General features: G+C 56.5%; 2 protein-coding genes and 1 pseudogene across 7 annotated transcripts in view; 1 reads left to right on the top strand and 2 right to left on the bottom strand.

Moving 5' to 3' along the window:
• GIMAP8 (GTPase, IMAP family member 8) overlaps positions 1–3,241 on the bottom strand; it is a 33,844-nt gene extending 30,603 nt beyond the window's left edge. Inside the window, exon 1 of the mRNA XM_023533821.1 lies at positions 2,968–3,241. Coding sequence (XP_023389589.1) covers positions 2,968–3,026 — 59 coding nt within the window. The 5' untranslated portion in view covers positions 3,027–3,241. The remainder of the gene's footprint in view (positions 1–2,967) is intronic.
• A 4,609-nt stretch (positions 3,242–7,850) lies between these two features.
• Positions 7,851–7,969, top strand: LOC111743377 (annotated as a pseudogene).
• Positions 7,970–12,959: 4,990 nt separating this feature from the next.
• Positions 12,960–18,747, bottom strand: LOC105295725 (zinc finger and SCAN domain-containing protein 2-like). 6 transcript variants are annotated; one of them, XM_023533813.1, is made up of 4 exons: positions 18,191–18,398; positions 17,804–17,859; positions 15,302–16,212; positions 12,960–13,684 (listed from the first exon to the last, which is right to left on the bottom strand). In XM_023533813.1, exon 3 carries the CDS (start codon positions 16,182–16,184, stop codon positions 15,573–15,575), a length of 612 nt encoding a protein of 203 aa, XP_023389581.1. In that variant the 5' UTR covers positions 16,185–16,212; positions 17,804–17,859; positions 18,191–18,398; the 3' UTR covers positions 12,960–13,684; positions 15,302–15,572. The 6 variants fall into 6 exon arrangements, with proteins under 6 accessions (XP_023389581.1, XP_023389582.1, XP_023389583.1 ...); XM_023533814.1 differs by having other exon boundaries at positions 18,242–18,398; XM_023533815.1 differs by lacking the exons at positions 17,804–17,859; positions 18,191–18,398 and adding an exon at positions 18,640–18,747.
• Positions 18,748–19,735: the final 988 nt, after the last annotated feature.

The raw sequence follows: 19,735 nt of genomic DNA, 5'->3' as shown, positions 1-19,735 counted from the left end.
CCTTCATTATTAAAACCGATATGACCTAATCGGTGTGACTTTAAACAGTGTCCCCTGGTCTTAACTACCTGATGGAGCAGGTCCCACTACCCCGCTATTAGTCAAAATTGTCTCGCTATTCTTGGCTTGAGGAAATCGTGTTGAATGTATAGCTTAGTTTGAAAAAAACTGACATCTCCGTAGTGTTGCCTTCAAAAAGAGTAAGGAAAAACCTAATCTTTTTGTTGATCAGTTTTAAGTATGTCCTCATTTCAATGACGATTTCTTTTCGATCCATAAATCGAGAGAAGTGATTATGAAATTTAAAAACGTATTGGGAGACTGGCTACCTTGTTATTTATTTCTAATGTCATCGCACCCTGGTCCGAGGACGTCTGTCTAAAATATTTGTCATTGATTGAGATTTCCTTGTTGGCCCAATGACATTTTTGTAAATGTTTCACGTGGGCTTGAAAAGAAGCCTGCCCCATGCTGATGGGCGTGTTTCACAATCAGGGACGCAGGACTGGGCGTCCCTGATTGTGAAACACGCCCATCAGCACGGGGCAGGCGCCCTCTGCCACCTCTCCTCCAGGTCCCTATGCCCTTCCCTGTGCTCCTCTTCTCAACTCCTGTCCGCCTGGAACATTCCTCTCCATTCTTTGCACATTGTCCAAAGTCACCTCAGTGTCTTCCCACCCACTCGCAGGGGGTGACGAAGGTGTTATAGTGGTCTGAGACCTTAGCCAGCCCAGGCGGCTGCCTCTCCGACCTCATCCTCTTGCTTTGTCTCCGCCTCCCTGCTGTGCCCCAAACCTGCATCCTTGGGGCTTTGTGCTGGTTGTTCATCTGAGCTAGAACATTCCTCCCCCAGACGCAGGCAGGTTCACTTTCGTTAGGGTCTCTGCCATATTGTCCCTGAAGCGCAGGAGGCCGCCTTCCGTCATCCTGTATTTAAGGGCAAGCCTCCGGTCTGCGTCCCCCAGCGCTCCCCGTCACCTGCAGCCAGTCCCATTTTCCTCCGCCACCCACTGCTACCACCTTCCACGCTGTGTACCTACTTGCTCACCGCTTTCTGTTCTGTCTCCCCACCACTAACTGGCAAATTCCACGAGACTGGAGACTTGTCCTGTTTCGTTCAGCCCCGTAACCGACAAGCCGTACATATGGGCTCGTGACGCAGTCAATGGTGACTGACTCGAAGAAGGAAGAAATGCAGCTGAAGAAAGTGAAGAAGGAGAAGAGAGAGCTCTTTGCGCGTAGCTATTTGGTAGCTCACAGCTTTGCGGCCAGTGTCGGAGAAGGGGGGAGAGGTGGCGTGCGCGCGAGCTCCGCAGTGAGGGACCCGCGGTGCGCGGCCGCAGCAAGCTCCGTGGGGCCGCGGAGGGAGGCCTGGCCTCGCATCTGGAATCGTCCGTATCTCTCCTGCCTGACGCAAGAGGCAACCTGCCTGGGCCTGAAGCGCACGCCTCGGACCTACGACTACAGGGAAAGAGAGACCTCGCTGCCCCCGAAGTGCAGCCACTGCCGGGCCCGTCCTGGGGCAGCTCCTAATGCTGGAAAGAAACCCTCGCCCTCGCTCCGAGTCCTCGCCTCTGTGTCCATCGTAACGCTGTTTCTCCTCGCTATTATTCACCGTCTACTGTTCCATTTTTCTCTCCCCTGCCCTTAGTATGAAATTCCATCCGAGCAGAGACCATGCCTGTCCGGTCCTGGGTCCCTGGCCCCTGAGTGTGCTCAGTAGAGGCCATTGAGTGAGTGATGGGGGGGAGGGAGGGAGGGAGGGAAGAAAAAGGTTTTAGAAGTGCAGAGGGAGATAAGAGAATTTATATTGTATCCCAAGCCAATGAAATGCTATATTTTTGTCCATTAATTACAAAACAAAACAAAACGAAACAAAATACACTGGTGAGTAAATAAGCAGAGACTTCCAGCGGCTCTGAAGAAGAAAGGACTTTTTTCCCAGGTAAACACCATCGTTTGACATGGTGGCCCATCACAGTGCAGCTACACTGATGAGCATTTGCTAAACTTCTCCAGCCCGGCACACAGTATCGAATCAGGGTTCTAAGCTGGCTGTCTCCCCGCTCCCTCCCTTCCTCCCTCCTTACCGCCCCCCTCCCCTCTCCCCTCTCCTCTTTCCCCCTCCCACCCCGCATACAGAAAATGGCCCAACCTGCCCCATTTTCTCCCACGCATATAGAAAATACTTTCAAGGACAAAAAGAAACCACATCTGCCCCACCCCCGCCTCGCATCAGCCCACATCTCCCTCCATCGTCTCCCAGACCCCTCTCCAGACGACAGAGAGAAAACAAACAAACAAACAAACAAACAAACAGGAAAGCTTTCTCTCCAGAGCTCTAGTCGAGACCCCAAAGCAGCCTCCACCTTCTCGGAAGACTCAGCCCAAGGGGGACACGGCTTCAGGCTTCTACGCCAGGCCTCTGGTGACCAGGATTCCTTCCACGGGAAAAGGGGGTCAGAGACCCCCGAGCCGGCCCGTGGAGGGCTGGGTCCCAGCGGGGCGGGAAGAGGTGAGGGAGTTCCCAGGTGACAGCCCAGCTGGCGAAGTCAGACACACTGCTTCTGGCAAGCCTGGACCGCCTTCCATGCCCAGTTACGGGCACCCCAACTGCGCAGAGGTTGGGAAATATTTGAAAACGTGGGAAATCGGGGTCCAAACTGTCAATGTCCCGGGGTGGGACACGCGGGCGCTGCTGGCGGCACAGTGGTAAAGCCGGGGGTTCCCGGGGAGTGGACCCCTCACCCGCCTTCTTTGCCCTCCTTGCCCCCCTCCTTCCACACCGAGGCCATCATCTCAGCCCTGGGGGTCACCCCGACCGACCAGAAGCCTCTGCGGGGGCCCCCCACGTCAGGCTGGGGAGGCCGGTGCTGGACGGGAGCAACTGCCCAGAGACCCCCCTGGGTGGGCGCGTCCCCCCGGCGAGGGCGCCTATCAGCTCGGCGCGCGCGCGCGCGCACGTACCGCGGTCCTGTCCCCCCGCGGGGGGCCGTCCCAGGAGCTCCGCGTCCCTCCTGCTCCATTGCTGCGCTGGGTGGAGGCGCCGCTCGTCTCCCTCAGGCAAACGGAAAGTGGATGCGGGAGCCCCGAGGCCAGGAAGGCAGGGCGGGGCCGCCGGCGGGGCCTGGAGCTGACAAAGCGCGTTTCCGAGACGGAGAGGTTCCTGCGAACGGGTGTTCACAACGACCGATGTGCCCTCCTCCAACCGTTTTTCTCCCAGACCCCCAGCCCGCTCCCCTCCGGCACCTGTGAGTCTGTCTTCCTTCCGTTCGTCCCCTCTGTCCCTTAATTCCTCGTCGATAGCATTGTCATGGCTGTGCGTAGGGCCGGATGAGTGGTAAGCTGTGTAAATGTCTAACCAAAGTAATATGCACCTGAAACTAATAAAAAAAAAAAAAAGGCGGAGGCACAAATACAGCCAGGGGGAAGTTCAGAGATAGGGCCGGTCACGGGGTGAACGTCAAGGGCGGCTGGACTTGGGCGGGAGGGACGGGCGCACACTTTCCTGGGGTTCACTAAACCATGCACCTGCAGAAAGGACGGAGGGTGGCGAGCGCGTGTGGCCCCCGGGCCGAGCTTCAGAAGGGTCCCTAGAGACTGTGGCTGCGTGGGGGCCCGGGGGGCTGTGTAGGTGGCTTCTCGTTGCTGAGAACAGAAGCAGTGGCACTTTCGGGGGCTCCGAGTGACTCCACCCCCTCTCGGCACACCCCAGACCCTTTCCCAGGACTGAGCTGGGAACACGAAGGCGACGTGTCTCTCAGCAGCGCTCACCTCTGCGTGTGCCCCGAAGCAGCCTTTACCGCGTCGGGTCACAGTCCCTCGCCTTCTCTCCTTCCAGGAAGACACCCTAAAGCCCAGCCTGAGAAACTCTGACCCTCAGACTAAGCCGCTTGAAACTCCGATGCTTTTGAACAGCACGTAGGACCAGCCCCCTCTGGTGGGGACACGAGTGTCCAGCAGCTTCCTGTGACGGAGAAGTTGAACACTGAGCAAGACTTTTTCAAATTTTATTTTATTATGGTAAAAAAAAAAAAAAACATAACATTAAATTTACCATATTAGCCACTTTTAAGGACACAGTTCAGTAGTGTCGAGTACACTCACGCGGTTGCGCAAAGGTGTCCAGAGCTCGTCCACCTTGCCACTGGGGTCTTTGCACCCATTAGACACTAATTCCCCGCCCCTGGTAACCCCGTTTCTACTTTCTGTTTCTATGATTTTAGTGACTTTAGATACTTCCTACTGGGGGACTCAGACAGTGTTTGTCCTTTTGAGTAGGACTGGCTTTTTTTTATTTAGCGTCATGGGGTTTACCCGTGTGAGAAGACTTGTCATTGGGATGCAGAGGCCGGAGACCATGCGATGAATTGAGTGATGAATCGAGCTCACACTCTCGCACTGAGCTTGGTCTTTGAAATGTCTGAGGTGGCGCTGAGCCTTCTTCAGACCCCCACAGGAAGGAGGAGCTGTGGGGGGGGGGGCGTGGAGGGAGCACCAGGCTTTGAGGGGCCGCCCCTCTGCTCAGCCTAGTTAAGAAGCTGAAGGAAACCTGGCTGTGTGGGCACTGCCCACCAAGGAGTTGGGGCCAGGGGCTACACCTTGGTGGGACACTGACACAGTCTCTCCCCTCCCCCACCCTACTTACCCCCTTAGTAAGGGCCACCTGGTCCAGGAAGCCTCCCACCCTCGGGCTCTACGTCCTCTCCTGTCAACTCAATCCATTGAAAGATGAGACGAAAGCCTTTTTTCTGGCCGGTGGGGTTCGTCCCAGCTGTGCCACTGCCAGAAGGGAAGGTGGGGTCAGCTGCAGACTCACAGGCTAAGCTATCATTTCCCCAAAAACAGAACATAACATTAAATTTACCATATTGGCCACTTTTAAGGACATAGTTCGGTAGTGTCGAGTAAACTGAGTTGAGAAAAAGCTCTCTCATTCTTAAATAGCATATGAAGCCCTTGGGGAGCACCTGAGTATAACCAAAGCTTCAAATAACTTGACGACTTAGCGAGTTGATTATTTGCCAAGGTGACGGTTTTGCAAAATGATCCTCTGGCTGGGCCCGGATCTAGGGAAGAATGGGGGCTTGCTGCCCCCTGGTGGCTTTGTGGCTAATGACAAGGGCAGAAGACTGAGTACTCAACTGCAGGTGAAACACCAGGCCTCCCTGTCCCCTCTCAGACTCTCAGGGTAGGGGGAGAGGGGCTGGACTTCCAGAGGCAAACAAGCCAGGAAGGCACAAGTTATGCCAGCAAGGTGCAGGCTACCAGAGCCTGGCAGTGTAGTGGCTCAAGGGCTCAAAGTCTCACGAGGCAAATGCTCGAGTCAAGGAGCTTGGTCAAATGATGGTAAAGGAGACTAAACCTATGGCTGGGGTGCCATGGGAGCGCAGAGGAAGCTTTATATGCCCTGCAAGACGGAGAAATGACCATAAACAGGCCTTTTACTGTGGCGGGTCCTAAAATGGGGGAGATGACAAGATGCACAGGGAAGCTAAACCCAGGAGGGCACATAGAAATCTCCTGGTGAAGGACACTCCAGCAGAGGGAACATGGCAAGCGCACAGCGTTCGGGTGCTGAGAGCAGCTGGGACATGGGCGGGGGGGAGGGGGGAGTAGGCTGGAGGCAGGAGGACCGGTTAGAGGCTACTGCAATGGTCCAAGCTAGGAATAAAAGACACGAACTAATATAGTGACAGTGAAAATGGACAGTGGAAAAGAGAACAGATCTGTAATGTATTTGGAAACAGTAAGAGAATTTTAGAAAGACTAATTCAGGGCTGCTATTATAATTGTGCAGGTTGCCACATCAAAGGGGGTGTCAGTCTCAGCCTAGACATTTACTTACTTCAAAAAAAATGTCATTATATGTTGTTTTAGTTCGAAGACGGGAAATATGTGTTTGCCACAGATTGGGCAGATGGCAGTAAAGTGTCTTGTAACTCGATTTATATATTTTGCCAATTTTCTGATGGAATTAAATGTCTTACTCAGAGTCCCGATTCGTTACAAGAATTATTAAGAAATAATATGCTTATTTTAAAACTTTTAACCTGAAGAATGAACACCATTTCCCGATTCACATATAGGCTGGCAGTCACCCGGGCTGATTGGCTGTGGAATAGTCTGGAATCACAGCACTTTCCAGCAGCTTTCATGGAGGTAGGGCTGTGAGAGGCTGGTGGGGTTTTTTGGTTGTTTTTTTGTTGTTGTTGGGAGGGGCAAGCACTTCAGCATGGGGACCTAAGTCTGAGACACTGGGGACAGGACAAATATTGAGGGCAGAGAAGTCTAAAGGTCCTGACTCATTCCTCCTTCCTTTACATTATTCACACCAAACCTCTCCGAGTCAAGTCAAACAGGATAAAAATATGTTTGAATCTTCTCAAAAGTCTCCAAGTCAGGCAATAAGAAACCACCAAGCCAAACCGAGAACCTGAGCTGTGAGCACGCACAGAGAGTTCTTTTCCCCGAGGTCAGTTACCAGCCTGGGAAATGAGAATCTTTGCTTTGCAGGACTGAAATCAAAGCTCAGTGGGAGGTGTCGAAGCAAAGGGGTGCTCTTAGCTCCTCCCCCCTCAGCCATCAGCCTTTGGTCCTCTTGGACCAAAGGAAATCGCTCAAAACCAACACTTTAAATCAGCCTCAAACACACAGGGATGTAACGTATGGCATAGGAAATAAAGTCAATAATATTGTTCTAACTACGTATGGTACCAGGTGGGCGACTTATCGGGGCGATCACTTTGTAAGGTATGTTAATGTCTGATCGCTATGCTGTATACTTGAACCGAATATAATATTGCATGTCGACTGTAACTGAAAATTTTTTTAATTTTTAATAAAGATTAATAAAGCTTATATTCTTCGATCTACACATTGCTCTTTAATTTATCTAAAAATAAAATTTCAAGAAGTTTGCTTAAAATAAATAAAATAAATAAATAAGCCTCAAACACTTCCCCCTCCCCCCCCCGCCCCTGCCCGACTAACACCTAGGTGTTTTAGGAGTATCATAAAGGAAATTTTCAAAAGGCTAGAAGGATGAGGTACAAATATATTAACCTGTTATCATGGAAATCTCCTAACACAGGACGATGGTAAAGAGAAGAGCGTATCTAACGGGCTCCCGGTTTACTCTCCCCCAACTTCAAATTATCAACACGTGGCCTGTGGGGTTCCTTGTCTAGTCCCAGCCTCTCACGCCCACCCCCTGGACCATTTCAAAGCAAATCCCAGATACCGTTTCAGTCTGCATGTATCTCTGAAAAGCTAAAGAGACTTTGATTAGCATAAGCACAACCACCTCATTATCACTAAGAAAAAAGTAATTCTGTATTGTCAAATATCCAATAAGCGTTGGAATTTCCCCAGTAACATCCACATTTTGAAGACTTACTTGTAGATGGTGGCGGGCGTCTCTCCCGTCCGCTGGGAGGCTCCGAGTTGAGGCATGACCTCATTGCAGGCCTCCTCTCTTGGGTTAGGCTTCTGTGAGCAAACCTTCAACGCTGGTGTTTGGGCTAATTGTCTTTGGAAAGTTACTCTATGTTTCTTTTTATTTCCTTTTGAAAGGAACGCATGTCAGATATCTTTGCCTCTAATTTCCTCTTCTCTGTTCGTGCCATCAACCTTCATTTCATCTCTAAGGGGACAATTTTCTTTCACAAATCTGTTATTCTGACTCATTTCCCAGACGGTACTCTGAAAAGCCTCGTGGTTCCATTTATTCATGCAACAAACACTTACTGACAACCTAGATGGTCCTTGACTTTTACATTCCAGTATGAAGGCGGCAGGTGGGCCTCAGGACACCAGAGAAACAGCCCTCCTTACAAAGTCTGATTCATGTCTACTGCCACGCCACCCTGAGCAAGCCGGGTCCCTTCTGATCTCAGAAGCTAAGCAGGGTTGGGCCTGGTTAGTACTTGGATGGGAGACCACTTAGGAAGACCAGGTGCTGCAGGAGTTAAATATAAAAAATAAGAGATTGTAAACTGACAAGGTCCTTGCAATCTGTGAGGTCGACCAAGTATTACCTCGCCTAAAAAAAAAAAAAAGTCCGTTTCACTAGACATCAGTTCTCCAAATGTGCACTAGAGGGTGCCACCCTCCCATTGGCATCTGTTAAAGTCTGGAGTCGATATGCAGCCAGCCTGTTTCGGTTTTTTTAATTGAATAAATTTGACAGATAACAGTGTATAAATCTGAGGTGTACAATGTGTTACTCTGATACGTTTATATATTGCAACATGACTGCCCAGACTCATTAGCAATTTCGGCCACGCCGGGAGAAGAATGCCCTAAAGGGACAGTGACTACGTGCCAGGGGAAGGACCAGCTCAGCCCCTTATCAAGGAGAGCATTTCAGGTCTTTCTTGCATCTCAAGCCCCTGTCCCCAGGTGCTCTGCCTAACGACAGCCTTTTAAAAAGCACTATTATTCAACACAACAGCTAACATGCTGGTCTGAAGCATCCGCATTTGAAATACCTCCCGAATCCAAGGAGAATAGTGGCGGGTATTTGTTTTATGTGGATTTAACAGAAAGGATGGGATGACCTTCCAGAAACAAGGAAAGTCTGCTCCAAGGTGACTTTCCGTCTCTGCAGCTAGAGACTGCAGTTCTCCTGCATAAAGAAAAATACCTCCAGCTCCAGTTCTCAGAGCATCTGCTACAGAGTAGAGGTGGTGGCAGCCGTAGGAAAGATCAAGGCTGGCCAGAGGGAGGGGCCGGGGAGGGGGATGCCGTCCTGGGGCACAGCTGCACTTGGGGGCTGGCTGCCATCTCATGAAGCCTTGGACACAGCTCGTCACCGGCCTATGTGATCTCTGCTCCTCACCTCCTGAGAAAGCCCACACGAGCCATTGGGAAGAAACTGTAGAATTTCAGACCTGAGAGAAACCTCAGCGGGCGACCCGTCCACACCGCTCCCTTCGTGATAGGAAAATCTGGGGTTCGAAATGGTGGGGACCCTGGCTAAAGCTACATGATCAGACTAGATCCCACGCCTTGAGCCTTGAAGTAGGTTTTTGCACCTCGTCGCCCACTGACAGGGACCTTAGAGCAGTTGGTGAGGGGCAGCAACTTAGGTCCTCTGGCCTGGCCTTTCGCAAAGGAGATGACCATCTCTGACCGTTAATCCACATACCTGAGAGACTACAGGTAACCAGCACCACACAGAACTGCTAGAAAAAGGATTCTAGTCGCAACCTCTTATATGTGCAAGATGCTCTGAATGTGTATTCTTCAGGGACACCGCCTTCGGTCCAGGTCCCTAGAAGCAGAGCCTGAGACAAGGGTTCTGTTCAAGGAGAACAGGACTGTGGGGGAGCACTCTCCAGAGAAGGGGAGCGGGAGTGGGTGACGGAAGGAGCCAGGGCTGTGGTCTCAGCTGCAGATCAGTATCATCTGATCCCCGGGGAGCTCTGAGCACACTGCCCCCTCCAGAGCTGGCCTCGTGCCATGGTGGGGGCGGGGCAAGGGGCAGCCCCCCAGCCAGGCAGCTGAGAACCATCAGTAGCCGACACTCAGCGCAGCCTGGAAAGGGTGCCAACAGCAACCATGGCAGACATCCTCTCCCTTGGCACTATTAGGGTGAGGACAGTGAGGCTTAGGGGTGTTTCGAAAGGGGTCAGAAGGAGGGCACAGAGGGGCATCGGGGACAGAGCGAGGACGGGGGTGGAGGCATCGCTCGGGTGGGCCGCCTGCCTCGTGACCTGGCTGGCTCTTTTCTGGGCCGTTCTTACCTGTACTGTTCTGTAGTGACAGTAAATTCCCATAAAGCCAGGCTGACATAGGCTCTGGTCCCCAGGGTGTGCGGCGCGGGCTACCGTGGCCAGCTTCCTGGACCGAGGTGGAGGCAGCATCTTGCTTCTGCACCCCAGAAGCCTGCCTAAGAAAAACACCGCATTCCATCCTCCTCCCTTTAGGCAGGAGGGGTCGAAAGGGAGGTGGAAATGTGAGAGCTCGGAGCATCTGCCTACACGGATTGCCGGGGCATCTCGTTCAAGGGCAGCTTCTGATCTGAAGTCTGGAGTGGGGCTGCGTTTGCGTTTATAACTAACTCCCCCATGGCACCGCCGGTCAGTAGCGGGGGGTCGCTCTGCCACCCTGGACGACCTCCCCGACCTCCGACCCCTGGTTTTCCCCTGGCCGTCGTCACTTCCCCACACACAGACCTCCAGCTCCGGGTGGAGCTGGCCCCTCATTGGCAGCGAGTGCCCAGGCCTGGCCATTCAGAAGGTCTCGGTCCCCGGGCCCGCTGCGGTGATTGGTCTGGACACGGGCACCGTGTCCAACCAGAACGGGCAGTGAAGCTGGTTCAGACCGTTCGGGGAGGAACTGAGCCCGGGCGGGCAGAGGGCCGGCTGCTCCTGCTTCTTCCAGAATGAGGGAGGGAGAGCTGAGCTCAAGACGGGCTGGGTCCCGGGTGTCACCATCAAGTCGCTGAACTTCTCAGTGTCACGGGCCCCCAAGTTCCCCTTTCTGCTGTTAGTCAATTTGAGTTGAACGAGAGTCCTGCCTGATTCACCCCCAAGAGCATCAGGTTCCCAGAGGCCCTGTCCTTGAGTTACTACCTCTCGGGATCCTCCTTGGCTGGGAGGACAATTAATGCAGCCCCAAATCTGGGCCAAGAGCCAGGCACAGAAGGCAGGCTCCGGAGTGAGCCTCCGCCATGATCGGGCCCACCCCCTACCACCGACAGGCGGGAAGTCACTCGCCCAAGCCTCGGTCCTGGTGGCAGGCCTGGCACAGCCGCTGGCCGGTCGGTGCTTTCTGCCGGAAGCCTCGTGGGCTGAGAAATGCAGCCATCAGCTGCAGGTGCATCGCAGGCAAGAGGGGGCGGTGCTGGCAAACCAGTGCCGCTCTGCTGGTCACAATTTACACATTTGCTGGATTCTCACAACTCCGTAAAGCAGAAGGAGCATGACTTACTTTCCCCGTGTTACAGGCAAGAAGATAAAATAAGGAGGGACGTGACCGGTGACGGTCTTCGCACTTGAGTGTTCTCAGCGGCCCTCCTGTCAGGTACCAAAGGGAATGGCCCGAAGGTCCTCAGCCGTGGGCGGAGCAAGCAGTAAGGGCTACTGCAAGGGGGCTCCCTTACCTGTGGCCCAAGTTCAAACAGCCGTCATTATCCAGATGGGGTGGGGGCCAAGCTAATTCATTGCTATGCCTTTTGACCTATGCTTCCTACAGCCACCATGTTACCTTGAACGTGACTCCTAAAGAAATGACGGAGGCAGAGCTAGAGGCCATCTCCCTGCTCCCCGCTGAGCCCCAAATGACCACTCCTCACACGAACTGATGTCAACAGAACATTTATTCCACTTGGTCAGCTCTGGTGGGTGTCACTGACCTACGGAAATATCAAGCCTAGAAGGATATTTACGCACAATTCTGCATAGCTTTGGGGTGGTCCCTCCTGACCCGCTGCCCAAAGTAAGGGGGATCTGAGGCCTCCTATGGCCCTTATTGCCCCAGGGGGCCAGCCCACAGCCCAATAAAATGCCCCCATTAGTGAACTCACATGCCCTCTGCCCTTTCGTACCTGCAATCACCAGCCCCCCACGACCCCCCAGCATCAACCCATCCGCCAGTCAGCAAGTTTGTCCTAAGCGTCGTGAATCCAGCCCTGTGCTAGACCCTGTTGAGGTTCAAGGAGAAATGATGCATCCCTTGCCCTCAAGGGCTCACAGTCTTGTTGGAGATTTAAGACACACACGCGTGCATACACACACACACACGCACACGTGCATGCACGCTCACACGGGAAGTAGAGTATAGGATTGCAGTGTTAACACAGAAGCCGTTCAGATGAGGAAGGGGATGGTTAGGGAAGCTCGGCCTGGTGGTGTGGGGGGCTTGGTGGGGCAGAGGCAAGGAGGGGTGGCCCATGGGAGCAATTCCAGGGGAGGCAGAGGCTGGAAGGAGGACTCACAGTTACAGGGGAGGGAGGAGACGAGCTGACAATCAGCAGGGGAGGGGTGAGTCTGTGAGGTTCCCTCCACACTGGCCAAGGATCACAGACTGCCACTCTTTCTCTGAAGCCCCAGAGCAAGCAGTTTGCTATCCCAGGATGAGGCACAGGGCAGATAGTCAGCAAGAACCTGTGCGCCTAACTGCATCGGAGACAGGACAAGCAAGACCCCAGCTTGGGAAGCCCGGGGGCCTCCCGATACCCCTGACCAGACCCAGGCCAGCCCTAGGACCCCCACACACCTCAACTCAACTCCTCCGTGCCCCCCACAGCTCACATCGCTGGCCTTCCATCTGAATTCCGTGACTAAAGGCCTCTCAGTGAAACTGTCCCCCGAGGGTTTCTCTGACTATAACTAGCTTCGTGAAGTCTGGGTGCCATCAAGAACCCATCCCAGCCCTGGTGGCTCACACCGTTGCTGATGGGCAGTTCGTTCTGGAGAGGCCGGTGAGCTAGCTCCAGGACAGCCTGCTTAGGTGTGAAGACCAGCAGCCCTTACCCTGCTGCTGGCCTGGTGTTGCCCGGCCACCTATTCTGCTGGACGCTTGGAACACACAGAAGCTTCTCTGCCGGCCTCTCTCTCGCTGCCCGAAGCCACTGGCTCCAGGAGTGAGGCTCCGTCTCCCCGCTCCCTGGCCTCCCTCGTCTCGTGCCTGGCTGCGGAAGAACACCTGGGTGTGGCTGCTGGACACGGGCCCCTTCTCCCCGGGGCAGGCTCAGCCCCACTCCTGCCCCCACTCAGCACCCACAGAAGGTCCAGCTTTCCCCCACAACCTTCGCAGTGACATGGGAGCCCAGGCCAGGAGCCCGGGATGGGCTGTGAAGCCGGCAGCCAGGTCGCCAGAGCCAGCAACCCCAAACTAGGGAGGAGCAATGCCAGCCCAGCGAGCCTCCAGCAGTGTCTGGGGAAGGCCTGAGGTTCCAGAAGCCTGATGCGCTATTTCCTAGGTCTGCGAGAAGACAGTGACTAACAGGGTCCCCTCCTCAGAATTCTTTATTCCTGAACAAAGGATGGAGGACCGGTGTGGGGGATGGGGTGGCGGAACGCTACTGGTTTGATGGCCCATCAGCTAAGGAAAGGGTGGCAGGTCGGGTCCCAGAGCCGAGGTTCCAGCCCGGAGTCCAGGAGTCCTTGGACTTGCTGGTAGATTCTCGCGTCTACGTGAGGATGTGTGTTTTCTCGGGGAGAAGCTTCATAACCTTTGTCAGATTTTCAAAGGGCTTCACGCCCCCAGAGTGAAGGGAACCATTGCTCTGAAGGGCGAGGCCTGAGAGGTCGGTTCCCCCCGCCCCGGGGGAGGCGGCGCCCGCACGGCCGGGTCTCCCACTGACGTGCTGTGTTCTCCTAGGCCAGTCACTTCCTGTCTCTGGTGGGCCAGGCGGGAGCGGAGAAGCCAGCTCTCCGCGCAGGCGCGGGCCCTGCTGCCACATGAGAGTGGGCTCCGTGACCAGGCAGCCAGGACGAGCTCTTCCGCCGCCGTGACTCCCAACAGGTCTGGGGAGCTTTTCCACCGGGGCACGGAACCCGCCTCCAATCCCAGGCTCCACTGGTCCCCTCTGCTGTCACTCCCGGGCACCTCCCGAGGTAGGTCTTCTTAGGGCACATGTCCTCATGCCAGGGTGCAGGCCCCCAGGGGCATTCCTAGTCCCTGTGCCCAGATGTGCCTTGCAAACTGTCCAGGGGTCCTGCCCAGTCCGCATCTGTTCAAAGAGACAAAGAGACCAGGGAAGGTTCGGTGTGTGACACAGCCCTGCCCGGCCACCCCTCTGGGGCTGGGCCACACTGCAACTTCCCAGGGTTCTTAGCTGGTCCTCTTAGGCCCCCTGCCACACACTCAAGAATCACTAATCCATTTACAGATGAGACAACCTGGCTTCAGGGCATTTTGGTGACTGGCTCCGGATGGCCCAGGTCCCAGTTTAATCTCTTAATCTCTGCCACTAAGTACTAGTCCACATTGCAATAGCCACCTGGGAGCAGGAGACCCTGGGCAATTGGTCCCCGAGGAGCCACGAAGCTCTAAGGAAGGGCAGAGGGCAGGGCCAGGTCTCCAGCTCCAAGCACAGGACTGGGCACGGAGTCTGTGGCTTCAGGTCCTCTCCAAGCCCCAGCTTCCTTCCTCCCAACCCCCCACTGTGGAAGCCCCATTCCCTTTAGGCAACCTCACCACCCAGCGACAGCCCTGCCCAGGCTCCTGCCTCGTGGTCCCCGGTCACGTTCCTACATCTCGTAGCTCCATCTTCCCACCAGTAAGAGGCTCTCTTAAGAGGAAGGGTCTTGGGGTCCAGAACCCAAAACAGGGCACACGCTTGTACCGCTGTCCCACTCAGTACTAGGTGTCATTGGGGGCAAGCTTGGGTAAGCCTCGGCTTCCTCAGCGGCCGAATGGCTGAAGCAGCCCATGCCTCGGGGTGCCAACCTGGGCTCAGAGGCCTGAAGCGAGTCTCCGCTCTCTCGCTGCATGACCTTGGTCAAGCCTCTGGGCTGGGGGCCTCATCTTCTCTTGCCCTGTATGACCCCAAGAACCTTGAGGCTCCTGCTCGTCTCACTTCGATTTGTCCTCACAGGGTCTCCAGTTCTTGAACCGCACCGCACGTCTGAGGTCAGTGCGCTCTTCGGGTGTCCCCTCTCGCCGGCCACAAAGTCCTTTGCAGGACACGTATGAGCCTCTACTATCGGACTCCTGCCTCAGAGTCCTCCTTCCACCCTTGCTCTCCCTCGGTCACCTTTCTTCATCCCCAGGTCCCAGTTCAAACCAACGAACAGCCCCGGGTGATGACGGTCACCTCCCCACCAGCACTGTATAGTCTGGTCCCTATAACGGCCCCCGTCGCCCTGAGTGAGTACCCGGCGTGGCGCCCCAGAGGACAGGGCCTGTGTCTGTGCCTCCTCTGGAGAGCCCAGCTCTGCGCAGTGCCTGGCATATAGGGACACTGACTCTGGGCCAGCGACGTCACCATTTCCTATCTAGTAATGGTATTTACGGGCCTCGCAACGTCCCTCACCTTTAGCCCAACTTACAAATGAGCAAATGAAGTGAAATGTCTTCTCAAGGGCACCAGATAGTAAATGCTGGGGCCAGGAGACCTTGGGGGGGCGGGGGGTGGGGGGAAGGATTGTGGAGCGTGGCCCTCTCCGTGTCGCTTTCCACTCTGACAATCTGGGAATGAAGATCTAAAAAGCTGGTCGTAGAGGGACCTACGAGAGCGCAGTACGCCCCACCTCCCCCACCTGTCCCCACCAGACATCCCTCACTCCCACCGCCACCGCCACCCCCGCAAGCCTAAGAGGAGCTCCGGCCAGCCCTCGGGTCTCACCTGCTCTAGGCCAGGCGAGCCCAAGGACGAAAACCATCGCAGGGGCCCAAAGTAGCTGTGCGCAGCCAGCCGGAGCATCCTGGCGAGAAGCGGGAGGGAGGCGGTGGCAGAGCCGGGCGGCAGCCCACTCCTTCAAGGCCCCCAGCCAGCCTCCCCCTGTCTCCCGGAATCCCATCCAGAGGGGGCGCTGCAGCCCAGCGCCCTCTCCAGGGCTCACAGACGCAGCAGCAGCTCGGGGGCAGGAAACAGCCGGCGTCCGGCCCCGAGCACCTCATAGCACGCGGCCTAAATGGGCCGCCTGGCTCTCGGGCCCGTGACCGTGGCTGCGCTGGTGGGTCTTGAGCGAGCCCTCGCGTGCGAAGCTCTTGCCGCAGCGGGCGCAGAAGTAGGGCCGGCGCTCCCCGAAGACGCCAGGGCGGCGCGGGTGCGGGGCGGGCATGCGCGCGTGGGTGCGCTGGTGGTTGAGCAGGAAGCGCGGCTCGCGAAAGCAGCGGCCGCACTGCGCGCACTGGTGAGGCTTCTCGCCGCTGTGGATGCGCTGGTGCGTGAGCAGGTTTTGCTTGAGGCTGAAGCAGCGCCCACACTCGGGGCAGGGGAAGGGCCGCTCGCCCGTGTGGGTGCGCTGGTGCACTTCGAGGTTGTGCTTGACGCTGAAGGCCTTGCCGCACTCGGGGCACACGAAGGCGGCCGCGCGGCCCGCCCCGGCGTGCGCCTTCTGGTGGCGCACCAGGCTGGGCTGCTGCGAGAAGGTCTGGCCGCACAGCGGGCAGCGGTGGGGCTGCTCCTCCGCAGGGTGGTGGATGACCAGGCCTCGCTCGTCCCCCAGGCCCTCCTCCCCGTCCCCCGCAGGGGACCCGCCCCCGGAGGACGCCAGCTCGGTCATGGGCACTTCCAGCTGCAATCAGCAACCCCTGGGGAGGCAGAAGCAGAGAAAGGGGTCAGGAGGGACCTGAGGATTAGCCAGCCCCAAGGTCAGGGAGGGACGCTCCACTGTCCCCGCGCCACTTCCATCCTGTCCCTCTACAGCGTTCTTCAAGCCAGTGTGCCCTGCTAGATGCTCTTGTTTCTCCTCTGCCCCTTCAGGCCCTTCTCAGTGCCTCGTGGAAGCCTTCCCCGACCCCTCCAGCCCCTCTTGAGCCACGTGGCCCAACCCTATGACCTTCACTCATCACACGGCAGGCGGGTCCATCCCCAGCACCAACTACTGTGCCTGCCATACCAGGCATCAGACAAACGTCAGTGGGTAATATTCAGGGGCTCCTAGTATCCCACATTTATCCTGCACCTGGACACGTCTTATCTCTCCAACCAGATTCTCATGGAAGAGGTAGGCAGGTGCATCCCCAATCTGAAGGGAAGGGTGGGGTCACGGTGGTTTAAAGATCTTTTTGCAAAACTTAAACGAAGAAACAAAACGAAACCCTTTAAACTTGAAAGCAGCCTCAATTAACACTGAAGGCAGCAACTCTTCATCAAAACAAGGCATGCCTGTGAGGCTTGCAAGCCACGGAACCCGGAGCATGAGCTCCCAGGCGCAGCTCAGCGTCATTGCTCCTGCCGTCCCCACAGCAGAGTCTGGCCCAGGCCGAGCAGCACGCAGTGTCCGACAAGCATCCTCGAGTTCGGCTCCATCTCGTCCTCACTGGTTTTCCCCGGGATCCTCTTCCCCAGGCACTGTGTCCCCCTTAAATTGCTCCCCGCTGACCTCACAACAGCCCTGGGCAAGGGGCAGGGCTCAACGAACCCCACCTGTAGATGGGGAAACTGAGGCTCAGTGAGGTCAGCTTGCCCAAGGTCACACAGCAAGGTGAGCCAGGTCTAGGCCCTCAGTTTCCTTACTCACTGTTGAAAGCTCTTCTCAAGGTACTAGCCGCTCGCCAGCTTAACTCCCCTGAAAACACACTTGCGCACGAGACCACCGCCATCCTCCCAGCAACCGCAGAGCCATCGATACCGGAAGAGCCACTGCTCCTGGAGGGTACTGTCTGCTGCCACCACCCCCATGCCGCCGAAGCCTTGGGCTCCTGCTCCTGCAGAGCACTGAGGCCTGCTCTGGAGCGGCTGCACCGCCCACTCCCCTGTACCCCATGCCCCCAGCGCCATCGGGGGGCTTGCTGGCTGGTCCCCTGGACCTCCACACAGGCTTTCTCCACACTTCCAGATCTCAATGCTTATCGCAACCTCAGTTAATCTATCCGCAGAATGGGGTCTCAGGAGTACAACATCTGTCTCCCCCTACCCTCAGGCCAGGATGATACACATCCTGGGGACAAGTCCTACTTGCAGTAGACCCCACCCACAAGTCTTTCCCGGGGCCACTGCATTGACGATTGCAAAGACATCATCATCACAGACCCCTTGGCCAACGCCAGCCTGGCCTTGTTACTGGGCAGCCTCCCCACTCTCCCCAGCTGTACTGCTGACCAAGACCCCTCCGTGGGGAGTGTCCAAGACCACGGCCTCCCTCTCTCCCCCAAGTACTCCGCCCCATCCCACACTCACAGCCCAGGCTGCGCCCCTGCTCCTTCGTCTCCAGCAGTGGCTCTTTCCTCTGGAGTCTGCGCTGCCCAACGCAAATACGATTAACTCTCCCGCAGCGCCTCCCGCGCCCCTTCCCTCTCGCCCCCATAAAGACCGCCAGCCTCCTGCGCCGCCGTTCTTATCAAATAGCTGCTTCCATCAGAAGAGGTGACCCCACCCACCGGACACCCCACCCCGGCACAACCTTGCCAACTCCTGGAGCCAGAGTGACCCCGGAGAAATATGGTAAACTCTGCGTCGCAACCCCACCCCTATGAAAATACGTAGGCCTCCCAGCCTGCTGCCGCAACCCACCCCACCCCACCCCGCTGCAAGCCCCTGCTCCCTTGGGGAAAGAATGCAACCCACCCCTGGCTCCCGCAGCGCCCCTGGGGGAACCACGCAACCCTGGGTAAATACGTAATTAAGTCGCGGCGCTTTCCACTCCCAGAAAGGGTCTGCGCGGCTCCCGGCAAATACGGTAGCACGCCCGCAGTGACCCGCCCCCAAGGGTCCGGCAGGGGCCTCGATAAATACGGTAATCTCCCGCTGCGGCCCCAGCCCGGGCCGGCCCGGGACTCACATGGCGCCGCCTCCCGAGAACCTCCGTCTCCTCCGCAGCGCCGCAGTCGCCAACGTCGCTGCAGCCGCACAGCAGCCCCGTGAGGCTGGGAGGTCTAACTCGCCAACAACCTGGCTGGCGGAAAAAGGGCTGCTGAACCCTGCGCCCGCCGGACTGGAGAGGGAGCCAGGAGAGGGCCGGTTCCGGGGACAGAACGTGCGCCGAGCGGGTCTCCCCAAGCCCCCGGCACCCCTACCTCGGCCGTTCCCATTTCAGGATTCCTTAGGCCCCAACTGAGCAGTTAGCGCCTCATCCTGAGGCAGGGCTCCCCTAGCCGGACCCACTAACTGCCCAGAGCCCGGGGAAACAGGGTCTAGGGGCACTGGAGGCACCAAGCCTTCCCTTGCAGGAGAGAGAAGTGGTGAAGGCGGGAGCCCCTGCCGCAGGGCCTTTCTGAGCAGAGGGGAGTCGTTGGGGGCGGGGGGGAGGGGCAGCGGTGCAAGGGACAGAATCAGAACTGCCCAGGTGACAGCTTTGCCAAAGCCTGCCTTCCTATATGGCCCCCTTATGCCCCTAGGACGCCCGGAGGGATGGAAGAAGAAATTGCAGCCCTACTGTCCCCTCCTCGTCGGAAATGAACCCAAAGATATCTCATAAAAGAGCCACTCGCTTATAACACCCAGGGAAAGCAGCTGGTGTGGACAGGGCTGGGCTGGATTCCAGTTGCCAACTGTCGTTTAATAATGATACTCCTTACATACACCTTACTTCTCTTTCTACAAAGCCCTTGCCCATTTGTCATCCCGTGGGAGACTTCCAATAACCATGTGCCATCGAGGTTATGCAGGGATTATTATCTCATTTTATAGATGGGAAAGTGAAGTTGAAGCACAGAGTGGCTTCGCCACAGCTGAGACCCACAGCTGTAAGTGGCAGAGCCCGGATGAGAAGGCGGGTCCACCACCCAGCTCTCTCTCCCCCGCACCACTCTGGTACCTAGACCCCAAAACAGAAACCTGGGGTGATGGCCGGGGTCAGAAGTAACAATCTCGTCCAGAGACGGTCCCTCAGAATTCACATTTCACAGGCACAGAAACAGGCTGGAAGGGAACGTGACCCGAGTTAAAAGGGCTAGAGGAACATCAACTAGCCTTTTTCTCCGTGGCCCCTCCGTAGCTGCCAGGTCGGGGAGCAGTTGGGATTCCGCGAGGCCCAGGCAGTTGGGGTTCCGAGAGGCAGGGCTCCTCACAGCCAGCAGTGGATGTGGCTGTTGGGGCAGCGCTATCCCGGCTTCACGAAGCTCCCCCCGCAGGCGGCCACCGTGCCTTTCAGAGCCCGGATTCCAGGTGGGG

Source organism: Pteropus vampyrus, unplaced genomic scaffold (assembly GCF_000151845.1).
Source record: "Pteropus vampyrus isolate Shadow unplaced genomic scaffold, Pvam_2.0 Scaffold112, whole genome shotgun sequence".
In the NCBI taxonomy this organism is placed as follows: domain Eukaryota; kingdom Metazoa; phylum Chordata; class Mammalia; order Chiroptera; family Pteropodidae; genus Pteropus; species Pteropus vampyrus.
The sequence above is the reverse complement of the archived record's forward strand: the minus strand, read 5'-3'. Positions and strand labels throughout refer to the sequence as shown.

What these genes read in the sequence shown, in the direction of transcription:
- LOC105295725 (XM_023533815.1), bottom strand. Translation starts at nt 16,184, where the DNA reads ATGACCGAGCTGGCGTCCTCCGGGGGCGGGTCCCCTGCGGGGGACGGG.